General features: G+C 42.5%; 1 protein-coding gene across 1 annotated transcript in view; it reads right to left on the bottom strand.

The window, feature by feature from the left end:
* Window positions 1-16,068, bottom strand: part of mnta (MAX network transcriptional repressor a) — a 152,250-nt gene that overhangs the window by 110,711 nt on the left and 25,471 nt on the right. The window contains exons 3-4 of the mRNA XM_070857019.1: window positions 11,758-11,799; window positions 11,533-11,644 (exon numbers count right to left, since the gene is read on the bottom strand). Coding sequence (XP_070713120.1) covers window positions 11,533-11,644; window positions 11,758-11,799 — 154 coding nt within the window. The remainder of the gene's footprint in view (window positions 1-11,532; window positions 11,645-11,757; window positions 11,800-16,068) is intronic.

Consider the following 16,068-nt stretch of genomic DNA (forward strand, 5'->3'; position numbering starts at 1 on the left):
AAAAGCTTCAACAAAAGTTCAGCAAAAATAATGTAAATTAAATGTTGATGATATCACATTAAGAATAAAGTTCACTCTCATTAAATATTTACTTTAACAACTGGGCCCACTTCAGAAATGGGGAAAGTGCCAACATTTTCCAAATGTGTGGGCGATGGAAAGGTGCTCGTCACAGAAGCTGGTTAATCAGCAAAAAACAGAAAGCAGATTTCCAGTGTTGGTGGATTTTGTGTGTCTGTGTACAAGTGTGTTCGAGAGAGAGTGTGTGTGTGTGTGTGTGTGTGTGTGTGTGTGTGTGTGTGTGTGTTGGAAGGGGGGGGGGGTGGTGAGAATATCTGCTATCACTCAAAAGTTCCTGCTTCACTGGATTAGTTCTTATTCATTTTTATATAATTAATTAGCAGCAGATATTCCATAGAATTGCTTATGGTGAGTCAGAGGGTCCACCGTTTCCTAACCATAGTGCTGTTCTCAACACAATGTGATGGGGGCTAAGTGTGAGAAGTGAGCACACTATATGCATGACTTTTAATATATTACAGAAACATGATTTAGATTGAAACATTTTGAACAAAAACAGTAGATACATTTGTGGTATTGCATCTGGCCAACATCCTGCCTCCTTTGTCTTGCTTGAGTTAATGTGAAAATCTTTATGTTTGACTTCAAGCTATTAAATTGCAAGCTTTGGTACCACTGGAAGAAACCCTCTCCATCAATCTGCTTGACACAATTAAAGCACATTCAGGGCTGAAAGCATTATGAAACAAAAGGCAGTCCCTAAGGCTGCACCAACAACCAACAATCAATAATGTACTTTCACTGTGCTCCGCAACTTGTGTTTGCAGCCATATGCCCATCCCCCCTCACTCTGCCCTACTTTCAAAGTTGGTCCTAAATCCAGCAGGACATAATGGACCACTCGTCTTAATGAATGTTGATATACTTCAGCTTATGAAACAGGCAGTCTGGTAGTCTGCACACTACAGATAAAATGTTGATTTCCTGCATTACATCTATACTTATCAGATTTTTTTGGTTAAGTGCATATGTCACACCAATGACAATGTTTCATACTGTGCGTGACTCTTGTGGTGGACAAGTACAAGATTGCTTGCATGCAGCAATGCTAAAGTTCAGAGTCTGCAGCTTCTGCATTGAGGTATGACTCATGCATTTTTTTTTAGACATTTGTCATTGTACTGGCTGTAACCCAAATTATACCAAGACCATGTATTCCAGACTGGATTCCTGAGTTTCAAAAAATCCTCAATGGGCTTTCTGATGGTTTAATTGGTGCAAACAATACTGAGCCATGAAAGGTGCCAACTTTCATTCCTGGTCTAACTGACCTCAGTCGGGGCAGTGGTAAAGGGCACGACAATAGGCTTCAGTGCCATTGGGTAAGGAGGGGAAATATTGGCCAAGGTTCTGCACATTATTCAGTGACATGACACTTGCTGGAAAGTGCATCTCTGGACCTCAGGTGAGGACAGGATGAGGCAGTGATGACCTCTATAATGGAACTGAGCACAGCAAGCTCCCACAAACAGCAATGTGATAATGACCCGATAATCTGTTTTTGTTATGTTGATTGAGGGATAAATATTGGCCAGGACACTGGGACTATCTCCCCTGCTCTTCTTTGAAATAGTGCCATGGGATCTTTTACGTTCACTTGAGAGAGCAGACGGGGCCTCGGTTTAACGTCTCATCTGAAAGATGGCACCTCCAACAGTGCAGCGCTCCCTCAGTACTGCACTGGAGTGTCAGTATAGATTTCTGACTCAGAGGTGAGAGTGCTACACCCACTGAGCCACAGCTGACATTGATGGGAAATCTTCTGGGAGGAACTGTGTTGTCTCGCTCATAGTTGTTGTGGTGAAAGACAAAAAATAAACAGTTTACATCCATCAGCGAGCAACGTTTAATTTTATTTCTGTGCTTCTCACCAATTGTTTGCTGGTTTCTTTTTAGAAAGTTAGTGTATTCTTACATGATGTGCTGCCTACCAGAAATGACCCATTCATTTAGCAGAACCACGGAAAAAAATGTTTGTCTAACTCGACAGGAAAATGAACATCTTATTTTAGACGCCGATCGTGTTTTTGCACATTGCTTCCATCAGGAAGTGTGGGTGTAAATTAATTTACTGCAATGCAATGCTGGTCACCGGTGCGGACAACTGCAAAATGCAATGACATCCTAATTAGCAGATAAGAATTAATTCTCCAACAATTACTAATTTCTATAACATAATTATATAAATGACTCAGCGAGTATATGCAGCAGCCGTATAGAGCAGGGAGGTTCCCAGGTTCGATGCCTGGGCAGTGCTGAATTAGCTCATTTCAGCTTTGAGTGACAGTAGACCGGTCACAGCTGGCCTCCATGCTCCTATGTTAGGGTTGGCATGGGATCCTGCTCCGAACTGCTGTCCAGCAACTCCGACCGGAAGCGCGGTTGTCGGGCGAGGCCTGAATCAGAATCCGCTGCAATGTCGCCTACAGCTTTCAATCACTCACAGTCAAGGCTCGCGCATAAATAAGAGCCACTTGGGCCTGTGGCAGAGAGCAAAAGGAATCTATGGAACCCTAACCCAAGGGAGCTGAAGCATCTTCTGAAGAGCATTCTGAATTATAGATCAATGCCACAGAGGCTGAAGTTAATCTTGTTCAAAAGATAATGCCTCACTAAAGAACTGTTCGCACCATTCTACAAATCACTGACTCAGTATGCTAACGGACAGGCCTGCAATTTATATTACTGAATTCAGAGCTCCGTTAGTAGGTACTCTTCTACCTAAAAGCCAGGAGAAGCTTTCATTTTCACTCTGAATTCCAACAATAACAATAACTGGCATTCATACAGCAGCAAGATGCTGCACAGAGTTACGGGGCAAACAGACATCGACTGAGTCAAAGAAGGAAACATTAGGAGGGGTGAAATCGGTGGGTTTTGACTAAAGAAGAGGGATGTGGAGATGTGAAGAGATAAGCAAGGGAATGCCAGAGAGTGGGACCTAAGCAGTTGAAGGCACAGATGCCAATAGTGGGGCAAAGAGGGGGGGGGTGGGAGCGGAATGCTGATGTACAATAGGCCAGAGTCAGAGGGATGGAGGGGAGGAGGTTATAGGGAGGGGGAAAGTTATAGAAATAGGGAGGGGTGAGGCCATGGAGAGACAAAAACTAAGTAAATAACATATAGAAAAAAAAACTTAGGGGTCAAAATTCGGTTGATAACGCCTGCTGATAACGCTGGTGTTAGGTGTTAACTGGGAGTTAGGCGGTTGGGAGTAGTGCTGAATACTGTTCATGCCGGACGCGAAATTCGGTGGTCATTTTTTTAAGGATGTTAAAACGTTACATCCCGCCGGCTTACGCCATGGAAATCGTGACACGTGCAACGCCTCCTTAGTGCTCCTATCATATTTAGTTTTAACGTCGGTCTTCCCGGCAGTTCTTACAGCCTGGAAAAAGTGTTGAGTAAACAGCGGAACCCGGGCGGAATCGGCCAGAGAGCAAGGTCATTTTTTTTCTTTCTTTATTTCTTCATTTTTTTCATTAGTTGTAACAGTGGGGAAGTTTGTGTGCGAGTCGGAGAAGTTTGAGTTTGGTTTTCTTTCGTCCCTTTTCTTCCCGTTTTCCAGCTAGAATGGCAGCAGCCTCCCGATGCGCAATTCAGTCGGCCTCCTGAGCTCCCGCCCGCAGATGAATGTACAACGCCAACGCCTGGCGGTAAAATCAGCACTCAGGCGGTGACACCGCCTCAAAAACGGCGGGACCAAATTTCCACCCCTTAGAGATTAATTATATGGTGCAGAGAAAAATAAGAATCTATAAAATAAAAGGGAATAAAGCTTCATTATTGTATAGTTAGGGTGAGCTACATGGCCCAATTCTGGTTCCAAACTACTTTGTATCTAAGCCTGTTTTAGAAAGAAATTAAACAATGTCCAAGAGCATGTTAAAGGCAGAACATGGTCTGCTTCTCTGCTGTAAATACTATTTAATACTATGTAACATTAAGTGGGCTAAGTTGTTATCAAGCTCAACACTAACCTAACTCTCATGCAATTTACAAATGCTATCGAAACTCCCACGGTTATGTAGCAGCCTCGAACATGATCAGAAACAAATCTTGTAGGAAAAATATACCACTCAATTGTGTTTAACTTTTCAGAGTGTCTATTGTACCGCCATCAAATGATCTCTTGCTTTAAGTGTGTGACTCCACATTATGTGATGGGATGAGAGAGGGTTACAAGGGGGTCAACGGACTAGATTTGGTCTTTCTGGGAAAAAGCACACTATATTTTATAGAGCTAATGCACTTCTCTTTATATAGATGTCAGCCGTGGCTCAGTGGGTAGCACTCCCACCTCGGAGTCAGAAGGTTGTGGGTTCAAGCTCCACGACAGAGACTTGAGCACATAATCCAGGCTGACACTTCAGCGCAGTTCAGAGGGAGTGCCACACTGTCAGAGGTGCTGTCTTTTGGATGAGACGTTAAACCGAAGCTCCGGTCTGCCCTCTCAGGTGGATGCAAAATATCCCATGGCACTATTCCTGGTGTCCTGGCCTATAGTTATCTCTCAACCAACATCACCAAAACAGATGATCTGATCGTGTATCTCGTTACTGTTTGTACGACATGGCTCTGCACACATTGTCTGCCATGTTTCCCTAAATTACAACCGTGACTTCATTTCAAAAAAATACTATAGTGGCTGAAAAGCACTCTGGGACGCCCTGAGATCACGAATGGTGTACCAATGCAAGTCCTTTCTATGTATGTCTTGTCTTTAGTGCGCCTCCACCCTCTTTCAGATTTCACATTTCAAAAGTGCAAAAGGTTAGATATTAGAAACAAAAAGAGAGAAAGCCAGTCGTTTCCTGCTGGTTTTTCTGATCTTGATAACTGGCTCCTCCCCAAGGGCAAAAGTTGGGGATTTACAAGTGGCAGCAAATCTACCAAGGCTTCCTACAACAATCAGGCTCAGAATGTGGCCATTGAGACCACTTCTCCGCAGGGAGTGGCCTTAAAAAGGACCAGTCCGATCAAAACAACTCCATTTTAGCAGCTAAGTGTCACATCTGTGCCTCAAGATTTTTATTATCAGCGATCAATGCCCCAGGATATCAGCTAGCATGTTAGTATAGTTTTACATGAATAATCCCATACCTCAGAAACTAATTTTTCAAAAAGTTGCTAACTAATCCTTTTACTGAGATAAGCCGAGATTTCAACAGTCTATCTCCAGAATCCATTAATCTATATTGGTCTTTGAGGCTATTTTTCTTTTCTCATTAACTAGAATGCCACAGCTTACAATCTGCACTCAGATGTATACAAGGCTTTATTGAACTTTATTGAATCCCAGTTTGCTCTGCTCCTTTGAACAAAATATCTAAATTCTGCACCAAAAAGTCACCCTGATCGCCATTCATGAATGTTAATGCAGTAGTTAGCACTGCAGCATTAACTGTATATTGGCATCCACACACATTGAAAAAAAAACATGAACCATCGAAGAAAATAGACTCAGACAAGACGACACAGTCATTTATTAAGATGCACAGAGATGATGTCCATTTCTCACGCTGTTTATCTGAGTCTCACAAAATGAGGTTTGTCTCCTCTGGTACCCCACTGCTTACCACTTCCTTTCTGCACTACTTGAAGGCACTTGTTAACTTGTTTAAAATAATTCATAAGAAGGATCTTTTGTTTGGATGTTAAGTATTGTGCTACCAGTGGTTCCTCAGTGTCCAATAGAAATACTTTCTTCTTTAGCATTCCAAAGAACTCATCCTTTTCACATAAAAGCAACTAGAAAATCATCCCCTGCACACCATATTACAAAATGACAATATAAATTGCGTTAAAAAATATCACTGGGTCACTTGCTGGGAGCAAAAATTATGCACAGCTATTTTCTCTCAAAACAATTACCATTCTTTTCATAAATATATATACAAAGTCCTGCTAAAACTGAACAAAGCTCAAAATCGCTCCATTCATAAGTCACCTTCATACAAGATGTAAAGTTCAGAGGAGGTTCACTAGGTTGATTACTGAGATGAAGGGGTTGACTTATAAAGAAAGGTTGAGCAGGTTAGGCCTATACTCATTGGAGTTTAGGAGAATGAGAAGTGATCTTATTGAAATATATAAGATAATGAGGAGGCTTGACAAGGTAGATGCAGAGAGGATGTTTCCACTCGTGGGGGAATCTAGAACTAAGGGGCATAGTTTAAGAATAAGGGTCACCCAATTAGAACTTAGATGAGGGGGATGGAGCTGAGCCCAAGATCAGATCAGCCATGATCTTATTAAATGGCGGAGCAGGCTCGAGGGGCCAAATGGCCTACTCCTGTTCCTATTTCTTATGTTCTATGTTCTTATGGATGGAGACAAAGGGGATACAATCTACTCCTCTTCCTTCAGTTATTAATTCAAATCATTTAATAATTCAATTATTGCATAACTCGGATTTTGTTAGCGCAAAAAAAGCATTTAGTTTGAATTAGCAAAACTGTAGTGCTGACGGAATTTGACAAGTGAGCAGAAGGTGATATCAATTCCTCTGCTCGATAGGTGTCACAGCATCGCAATAGGTTTGTGAATATTTCCTGTCTTTCAGTATTTCCAAAGTTCGAACAGCACCAAAGTACCAAACGGAAAATCTTCCCAAAAGGTATTTACAATGGCCTGGATTTTGCAGTCAGTGGCAAAGGAACAGCGCTTGCCATTCACTGCGCTGACAGCTTCCCACATAGTTTTTTTGCAGGCTTTTGAGCCGAGACTTGCCGTCATCGGCCACCTGATCCAGCAGTGCACACTCTGCAGGGGTTCTGTGGCGTTCATGTGCAGGACCAAAAAACAGCGAGGCTCTTCAACCAATCAGATTGAAGAATTCTCACAGACACACAGAGTCTAAACCAAGTATAAACCAGGAATTATAAATTAGATTTAAATCATGTACAGAAAGCGAAATAAAGATTGGGAACGAATGATGGGATTAAGAGAGAGATAAAAGAGACAGACAGAAAAAGTTTTTAAAAATTATTGAAAAAAAAAATCTCCAATACTAATTACATTCTGAAGGAATGGGACTCCACACTTGTAAAATTAAATTTTCAAAGCCATAGAAGTTGTTTGGCATTAATTATGACTGATCATGTCGATAAATATTCACTTACATATGAATGCACCAGCCCTAACCTTCACTGTCATGTTTAGTGGCTAACTAGTGGGAAACTAGCACAATTTCAAACACTTATATTGATTTAAATGCCAAGTCTATCGGCGAGGTAGTGTTATAGCGTAGCCTGTGGAGGAGCAGGGTAACTTGGACTGCAATCTCCGGATTTGCACGTTTAACTGCACATGTGCATACTCCGGAAGTTGCTGTCCGATTTACTCTATAATAATGGTGAGTGCTGTTAGCCTTACTGTTATTCTCAACGGCAAGCACTGTCAGTATAAATAGTGACTAGAGGACTTCGTACTTCAACGACAACAACGACTTATATTTATATAGCGCCTTTAACGTGGTGAAACATCCCAAGGTGCTTCACAGGAGTATTAGGAGATAAAAAATTTGACACCGAGCTTCATAAGGAGAAATTAGGGCAGGTGTCCAAAAGCATGGTCAAAGAGGTAGGTTTTAAGGAGCGGCTGGAAGAAGCAATGAGAGGTAGAGAGACGGAGAGCTTAGGGCCTAGGCAACAGAAGGCACGGCCACCAATAGTTGAGCAATTATAATCAGGGATGCTCAAGAGGGCAGAATTAGAGGAGCGCAGACATCTCGGCAGGGGGAGGGGGGTTGTGGGGCTGGAGGAGATTACAAATATAGGGAGGGGGCGAGGCCATGGAGGGATTTGAAAAAAACGATGAGTATTTTGAAATCGAGGTGTTGCTTAACCGGGTTGTATCTGGGAATAGAGGAGAGAGTAACACGGAAAAGATTGAGAGAGCAATATTCTCTTAAGGGTGGTCAATTTTGGATCCTGGCATTAGGGTGGCAGTGACCCGATAACAGAGGGTTACACATGACAACATAAACTGAGAAAAAAACCTGTGTGGTTTGTTAGTTATGTAAGCATGCTAAAGATGCCTCAACTGCAGCAATTAGGAAACTTCTCTTTGAAAATCCTCTGGATTCTATGCAATTTCTCTTCAAATAAACTTATTTGTGATTTGAATGAAGAATTTAAAGAATTTAAGGTCGCACCAGTGCATTTCGCCCAAAGCCCTATTTTTGTCTTGGGGGGGGGGGTGGAGAGGAGGAGCGAGAAGAGAGAAAAATTGATTCATTACACGATTGCAAAAAGGTTCCACTTCCAACTGCTTACATGTAGCTACTAGGAAACGGTGCCAAGCCCCACTGAAATGACAGGCAGCAAAAATCCAAGAGTAAGACACAATTAGAAAGGTGCCAGTTACTTATGCAATAGCTGTGCTGCCTTGGACCTGTAATCTGATCGGCTCTCTCGTTCCAATAGGCTCTGGATAAGAGACAAAGTTCTACTGTATGTTCAGTACTTACAGCATGGCCAGAGTTTTGCTTATTTATTTTTTGTGGGAAGAGAAACATTTGATTCCTTCCAAACCTTGAGAGGGCAGAATTTTGTTTGAAGCTTTTTGAGGTTGATTGATACAAGCTTGTCCTCCAAAACAACCCACTGCAGTATGAACCCATGTGTAACCAGATAGCAGGTTGGTGTAAATTGACTTTTATCTGATGCTATACTTACATTATGTCACCAAACTTTATTCATCTGGTTGCATTTGTCATGGCTAAAGACCCAAAGAGAAGGCCATTCTATCCAAAACTCATTGTGTCTGGCGACATGCTCCATGTCCTATCCAAGTGACTGCACAACCAATCAGGTCCAGTATTCCACAGCATTCTCAATAATAGCAATTCTATGAGTTCTCATTGCTATTAATGAGGGGAAAAAAACAAACACACTAAACACTATAGTAAAAAATATATACCTCACATAATTAAAAAGTTAATAAATGTCTTTTTAAAAAAAAAAAAATCAGAAAAATATATAATTTTTTCTAAGTTTTGTAATTAGGGTTAAAAATAAACTTACCTTAGTGGGCAGGGTTTTTGACATTAAAATGTGTTTTTAAATTTTATTTTGATATGTTTTTGTATGTTTTTAAACTCTTACGCTGGTAAAAGTAGGCTCTGCAAGAGTTTTCAGGACATCCGCTGGGCAAGCAATGGGTAAATACCGCAATCGTGCCCATTGGAATGTTCTGGCTGTGGGGATACGGAGGATCTGTCAAGCCAGAGCTTGACAGATCGGAAAAGCCGGTTTTCAACGCAAGCACAATCGCGCACCGAAAACCGTTTTTTGCGATACCTTCGCGGGTCCGTACACACTCCGTAGGGACCCGGGGAGGCCGGGAATTCTGTCCCAATGTGTTTTAATAGGGTTTAAAATAAAGGTACCTAAATGGACAGAGTTTTTACTCTAAAAATGTAAATTTTTGTGTGTTTTAAAACTCTTACATTGGTAAAAGTAGGCTATGTGCCTGCTTTTACAGGCGTAAAAGTTTCAAGCACATTTGCTGGGTAAGAGATGGGCAAATAGCCCAATCTGAACCGTGTGAATGTCCTTGCTGCGAGGATATGGATGATCTGTCAAGCGAAAACTTGACAGATCGGAAAAGGCAATCTTCGGCACATGAGCATTGCACGCTGAAAACCAGCTCTTGTGAGGCCTTGCTGGGTCCATACGCATTCCGTACAGACCTGGCGAAACCGGGATTTCTCGCCCACTATCAGGCTCGTGAAAAAAACACTACTTTTTCTGATTTTTTTTTAAAGCTCATCAAGTGAGAGATATTTAGTGCTGTGAATTATTCCCCCTTCTCATCTGCCACCTCCACGCACCCCCCACTCCCCGTATTACTTTAGCTAAAAAAAAAACAATAATCTTGTGGTTAATTCCCTTGATCCAATGTCAAGAATATGCATTAACCCAGATTTTCAGCATTGGGGTTGCTCTCATTGGGATTGCCAACTCTACAAAATATGGGCAGTTCTGATGTTTGCATTTAAGTCCCCTGGGAACTCATTTGAGACTGGCCAAATCCATTTAACTTGAACTTATTACAGAACTGGTCTCTGGAGATGATGAAAGGCCAGTGTGCTAATTCACAGTGGCACTCAACATTTTAAAAATTATTATTGGGTCTTCCGCATGGGAAGCAGAAAGTCAATAAATGTTGGAAAGGATTCAGCACTTTTTACGTAGTCTGAGGACTTGGGGGTTGGGATGTGTGGGGGAAGATTAATTTTTTCCTGTTAACTTGACCAAAAAAGGTCAGCACAAGAAGAAAACAAGAAATCTCAGGAATGGCAGTAAACACAAGGGCATGAGGGAGTATCATCACCCTCACCCAGGCCGTCAGAGAGAACCTTGCTGAGATATCCGAAATCTTAAAAACATCTATTAGTGTGCAACATCATTCCAGACACACACAAAGAGTGGATTTACTTTCCTCAATTCTTCATAATTCACTCAAGAAGCTAGACACCATCCAGGACAAAGCAGCCCACTTAACTGGCACCCCATCCTCCACCTTAAACATTCGGTCGCTCCACCACCGGCGCAATGTGGATGTGTACACCATATACAAGATGCACTGCAGCAACTTGCCAAGGTTTCTTCAACAGCATCTTCCAAACCCGCGACCTCCACCTTTGAGAAGGACAAAGGCAGCAGGCGCATGGGAGCACCATCACCTGCAAGTTCCCCTCCAAGTTATATACCATCCTGACTTGGAAATATATCGGCTGTTCCTTCATCGTTGCTGGGTCAAAAGCATGGAATTCTCTCCCCAACAACACCATGGGAGCACCTTCACCACACGGACTGCAGTGGTTCAAGGCAGCTCACCACCACCTTCTCCAGAGCATTTAGGGATGGGCACAATGACAACCACATCCCATGAACACATTTTTCAAATCTATATTTAAGTAATAGATTCATGACTTTGAGTGACACTATATATTAAAAGTTTTGCATATAAGCATGCACTTCTTGTAAGTGTCGCATTTACTTCCTGTAACACTTTCGCTATCACACTTTCTACTTGGTCATGTTGAGCACTGGCAGAATTTTCTAAAAAAAACATGTTAAATCCTGCGTGGATGTCACTGTGTTGCTGCTTGGAAAATTTGGTAAACACAGAAGATTGATCACAAATGCGAGGGAGCAAGAAAGGATTGATGTACTTGCCAACAAAGTATCGGTTCTATAAAAAAATAATCAAACATTCCCAGCACAACCTCCATGAAAGAACAAAACCCAAACTTCTTAACAAACCTCTCCAAAGAAAAAAGTCACAACCAGAAATTTCGATTGTGCATCTTCTGAGATAGTAAGCGTGGTAATGCCACAAAAATACAACTTCTTGAGAGAAAGTGAACATGGTACCCGACCATTCAGCTTCCTAAATAATGCTGTACAAGATGTTGGAATGCTTCCATATTACTCATACCTGAATGTATCGCAAGGCACTCCGCAAAACACTTAAGTTCGATGTTTTCTTGTCATCCAGGTTGGGAATGTTCTTTTTCAATGTTTCAAAACATTCCTTTAAATGCGCGCGCCTGCAAACCAATAAATGTAAAAGAATAAACACCGTTAAACTCCAGTAATTTAGAATAGGAATCCTCCCCACCCCCTCCATCCAGACAAAGAATTGGTATCAGTGAGTACACACCTGTTCTTTTCCAGTTTATTGTGCACTTCCCGTGTCCCTGCCCTGAAATAGAAAAAAGGGTAAAATTGTTTACAGGTTATTCCGGCCAACCTACCAAAATTCACAAAGCTGGCACAAGAAATAATCTAATGTATCAAAAGGGTGAACAACTGTGCCACTTTCGCACTCATCCACAGCAGTTCCAAGTGCCCATCAATACAGTGGCAGCATAATCCTGGGGTCAGATCCTCCTGGAACTTTGGAACATAGCAGTGTGAGACTGCCTCAGGAAGGCTGTCTCACACTACTTGGGCATGACACTGGGTGGGGTATAATTCCAATGTGGTGCATCAGGCATCCTTGGGCACCTTATACTACAACAACTTGCATTTATACAGCGCCTTTGACGTAGAAAAAAGTCCCATGAAACTTCACACGATGTAATCAGACAAAAATTAATACCTAGCCAGAGCTTATAGTCATCAAAAACAAAACAGACGGAAAAGTCCACTTTGATAGCCAAAGACATACACTTGGAGTGATATTTCGAGACAACAGCCTTCCCCCACCTGCACTGTTTAAACATTCAAAATTTACTGTGCAGGAGCGGTATCCTGTACCTGCACAAGCCCACATACAGGAGTCCTCTCCTGCAGGCAAGGTACGAATCACAGTGAGGTAACATAAGTATCTCGCTGGCTGTTAATTGGTCTCTATTCCTTCCCTGTGACAATATATTTTACTCTTGCAATTTCTTGATCCCTTCCTACACTCTGCATGGTCTACTCTGGCCTGTGAATTGGCTGGTGCCCCTACCTATTCCCTGCAACAGCCATTTCATTCAGAATTAACATTGCTCAAACAAGTGGTTTTAGGACTATTGCCCCCAAAGCCAAATGACCTTACTGTGCAACCTTACCCTTCCTTCCTCAATAACTTATGCTGGGGTCCAGTTCCATTGGTGCCAGCAGTCTGCCCTTCTCGAGTCTGATCCTGAACGGCCATGAGGATCAGGAGCCCTGGCTGATATTTTCCTTCTCCAGACCTAACTTTAGCTCACCTACCACAACCGCTAGTTGAGATTTTCTAGCTCAGCACAGACAAGGGATCAAACCTGGAACATTCCTCGTCCGTACAGCTCACTACCAAAAATGGCCGTCCATTTCTCCACTCAGCCATTAAGGCAGCTTCCACCCCACAACCTAACAGGGACTTGTTCGAATCATAGAATTGTACAGTACAGGAGGCCATTCTGCCCATCGTGCCTGCGCCGGCTCTTTGAAAGAGCTTTCCAATTAGTCCCATTGCTCTGCAAATGTTTCCCTCACAAGTACTTAGCTTGTGCATATCTGAATTCCCACATAACCCTGAACACTATAAAGGCAGCTAATCACGTCGAATGTGCAACAAGAGAAGACCTCAGCAACGACAAAATCTGCAAATAATATAATCACAACTCTTCTTCACCCATCACTTCCCAATGACAGGAACAATAGGCTACTGGTATTAGGAGCAGATGTCAAAAGCTACCGTGGTTTAGCAGGTAGTGGTGTGATGAAGTAAACCATCTGTGAAGGCAGTACGATGTCGAGAACTCCTCGTGAACTTTTAGGCTAGAGGTGGAAAGGAAAATAGGGAGAATCCATTAAATTCTCCAAGTCGAGGGGGAAGAGCTTATAGTCATCAAAAACAAGACAGACGGAAAAGTCCATTTTGATAACGGGGCGGTGAGGCAAAAAAAACATTTTATCTATTTGCAATTCACAGCAAAATCGTAAACACATTCTTTATTGTGAACACAAATAATTTTCCTCATGATTTTTATTTAGGAAGGGGTGGGGTTAAGAAGACAGGTAAAAAGGACAGAGTCAGAGGAGAGAGAGAGAACCAAGCAAAGGAAAGAGAGAGAAAAACAGAGAGAGGGAAAGAAAAGACATACAGAAAAGAACAGGATTGGGTGAAGGCATCAGTGTCACCTGTTGTTATCATCTTACTTCACGGAATTTCCATTAACTGCTCAACACTGCCTGACTGTCAGAACAAGAACCTAGGGAAACAGATGGATTTCACAAGAGGGGCTTCTCAGCTGAGGCACAAACTTGATAAAGCTCCAAGAACAGTCCAGCACATCAGCCAGCCAGTAAACTGTAGCTGAGTCAACCGATGTTTCAGTTATTGAATTCCTCCATAAGTGTAACCAGAGATGAATTCCCACAGTAGAAATTCAGAGGTCAAAGACTAAAGCTGAGCTTGAATTGATTTGGTGATTTTAATTGATGTCAATGAAGCAACAGGCCTCTTTTCACACTGGAACAATTGGAGGTTTCGGTGTCTCCGGCTGTAGAAGGAGGTTAGATATATATAGGATTCAGTTCACCTCAGTGGTTAGCAGAATTGTCGCCCTGATTTCAGCACGGCTTGAATAGACATTGCAAGATCCCACTGCAGAAACCGTTCCAACAAAAAGACGTCATTTAGAACGGTGGGTATCATTTGCCGATGAGCTGCCAGAATTCAAGGAAAGCTTCCAGTCCTGATTCAAACCATCGGGACCACATTGTTGCAAGGATTTAGCCATTAGCAGCAGTGTGCAGTGTGCAAGCTTGGTTTTAGTTTACAGTCATCAACAAATCTTTCTTCAAGTAGTGCAACAACCTAGCCAAGTGAGAATGGTAACTTATTAAGAATCAAAGGGATATGGAACAAAATTTGCAGATGACACAAAGATTAGTGGGAAAGCGGGTTGTGTAGAGGACACAGAGAGGCTGCAAAGAGATTTAGATAGATTAAGCGAATGGGCTAAGGTTTGGCAGATGGAATACAATTTCGGAAAATGTGAGGTCATCCACCTTGGAAAAAAAAACAGTAAAAGGGAATATTATTTGAATGGGGAGAAATTACAACATGCTGCAGTGCAGAGGGACCTGGGGGTCCTTGTGCATAAATCCCAAAAAGTTAGTTTGCAGGTGCAGCAGGTAATCAGGAAGGCGAATGGAATGTTGGCCTTCATTGCGAGAGAGATGGAGTACAAAAGCAGGGAGGTCCTGCTGCAACTGTATAGGGTATTGGTGAGGCCGCACCTGGAGTACTGCGTGCAGTTTTGGTCACCTTACTTAAGGAAGGATATACTAGCCTTGGAGGGGGTACAGAGACGATCCACTAGGCTGATTCCGGAGATGAGGGGGTTACCTTATGATGATAGATTGAGTAGACTGGGTCTTTACTCGTTGGAGTTCAGAAGGATGAGGTGTGATCTTATAGAAACATTTAAAATAATGAAAGGGATAGACAAGATAGAGGCAGAGAGGTTGTTTCCACTGGTCGGGGAGACTAGAACTAGGGGGCACAGCCTCAAAATACGGGGGAGCCAATTTAAAACCGAGTTGAGAAGGAATTTCTTCTCCCAGAGGGCTGTGAATCTGTGGAATTCTCTGCCCAAGGAAGCAGTTGAGACTAGCTCATTGAATGTATTCAAATCACAGATAGATAGATTTTTAACCAATAAGGGAATTAAGGGTTGTGGGGAGCGGGTGGGTAAGTGGAACTGAGTCCACGGCCAGATCAGCCATGATCTTTTTGAATGGCAGAGCAGGCTCGAGGGGCTAGATGGCCTACCCCTGTTCCTAATTCTTACGTTCTTATGAAACATGATGCACTGCTGCTTGGGCACGTGGAAACAAAAAGGTATTTTCTGGAGACTATCCAGTGACAGGCTTTGACAACTAACTATCCCTGCTGCATTGCAGCAAACTGGACACAATGGGTTACTAAACAGTGAAACGTGAGTTCACACAATCTCACTGTCCTGTCATAGTGATGAACCAACCAAGCCGAGTGCTTCCCCACAGAGAAGGAGCTACCAGGAGAGCTCTCATGTATCAATCATCTGGTCTTTGATAGTAACACTGTCAAAAGCCTGGCCAGAAAGTTGTCTGCACCACGCTGGTGCATGTCAAAGGCAGATCATCTTAAAAAAAAGGGAGAATCTATAAACTTCACAATAGAAAATGTTCCAATAGTAGTTAGAGCCACATAATCACATCATGCTGGGAGCCAATGAGGGAAAGAGTACCTACAGGACTCTGATGTTCCTACAGCTTGGAATCTAGCTTATCAGAACATCATATGCTGTAACAGCAAAGTGAAGACTGGGTGAAAGGAGAACTTTATCCCTCTGAAGGATGAATGGATTAATTCTGGTTTTGTGAAGAATGGGTGACTGTGAGCAAACCCGTTGAAACTTAAGTTCCGACATGGAGTCCGATCGTCGGCTATGCAGCTGCAGCCATATCTTGCAAGAAGGTCCCTGCTGAGAATTGGGATCCATATTCT

The sequence above is a fragment of the Pristiophorus japonicus genome, chromosome 16 (genome assembly GCF_044704955.1).
Source record: "Pristiophorus japonicus isolate sPriJap1 chromosome 16, sPriJap1.hap1, whole genome shotgun sequence".
Classification (NCBI taxonomy): Eukaryota; Metazoa; Chordata; class Chondrichthyes; family Pristiophoridae; genus Pristiophorus; species Pristiophorus japonicus.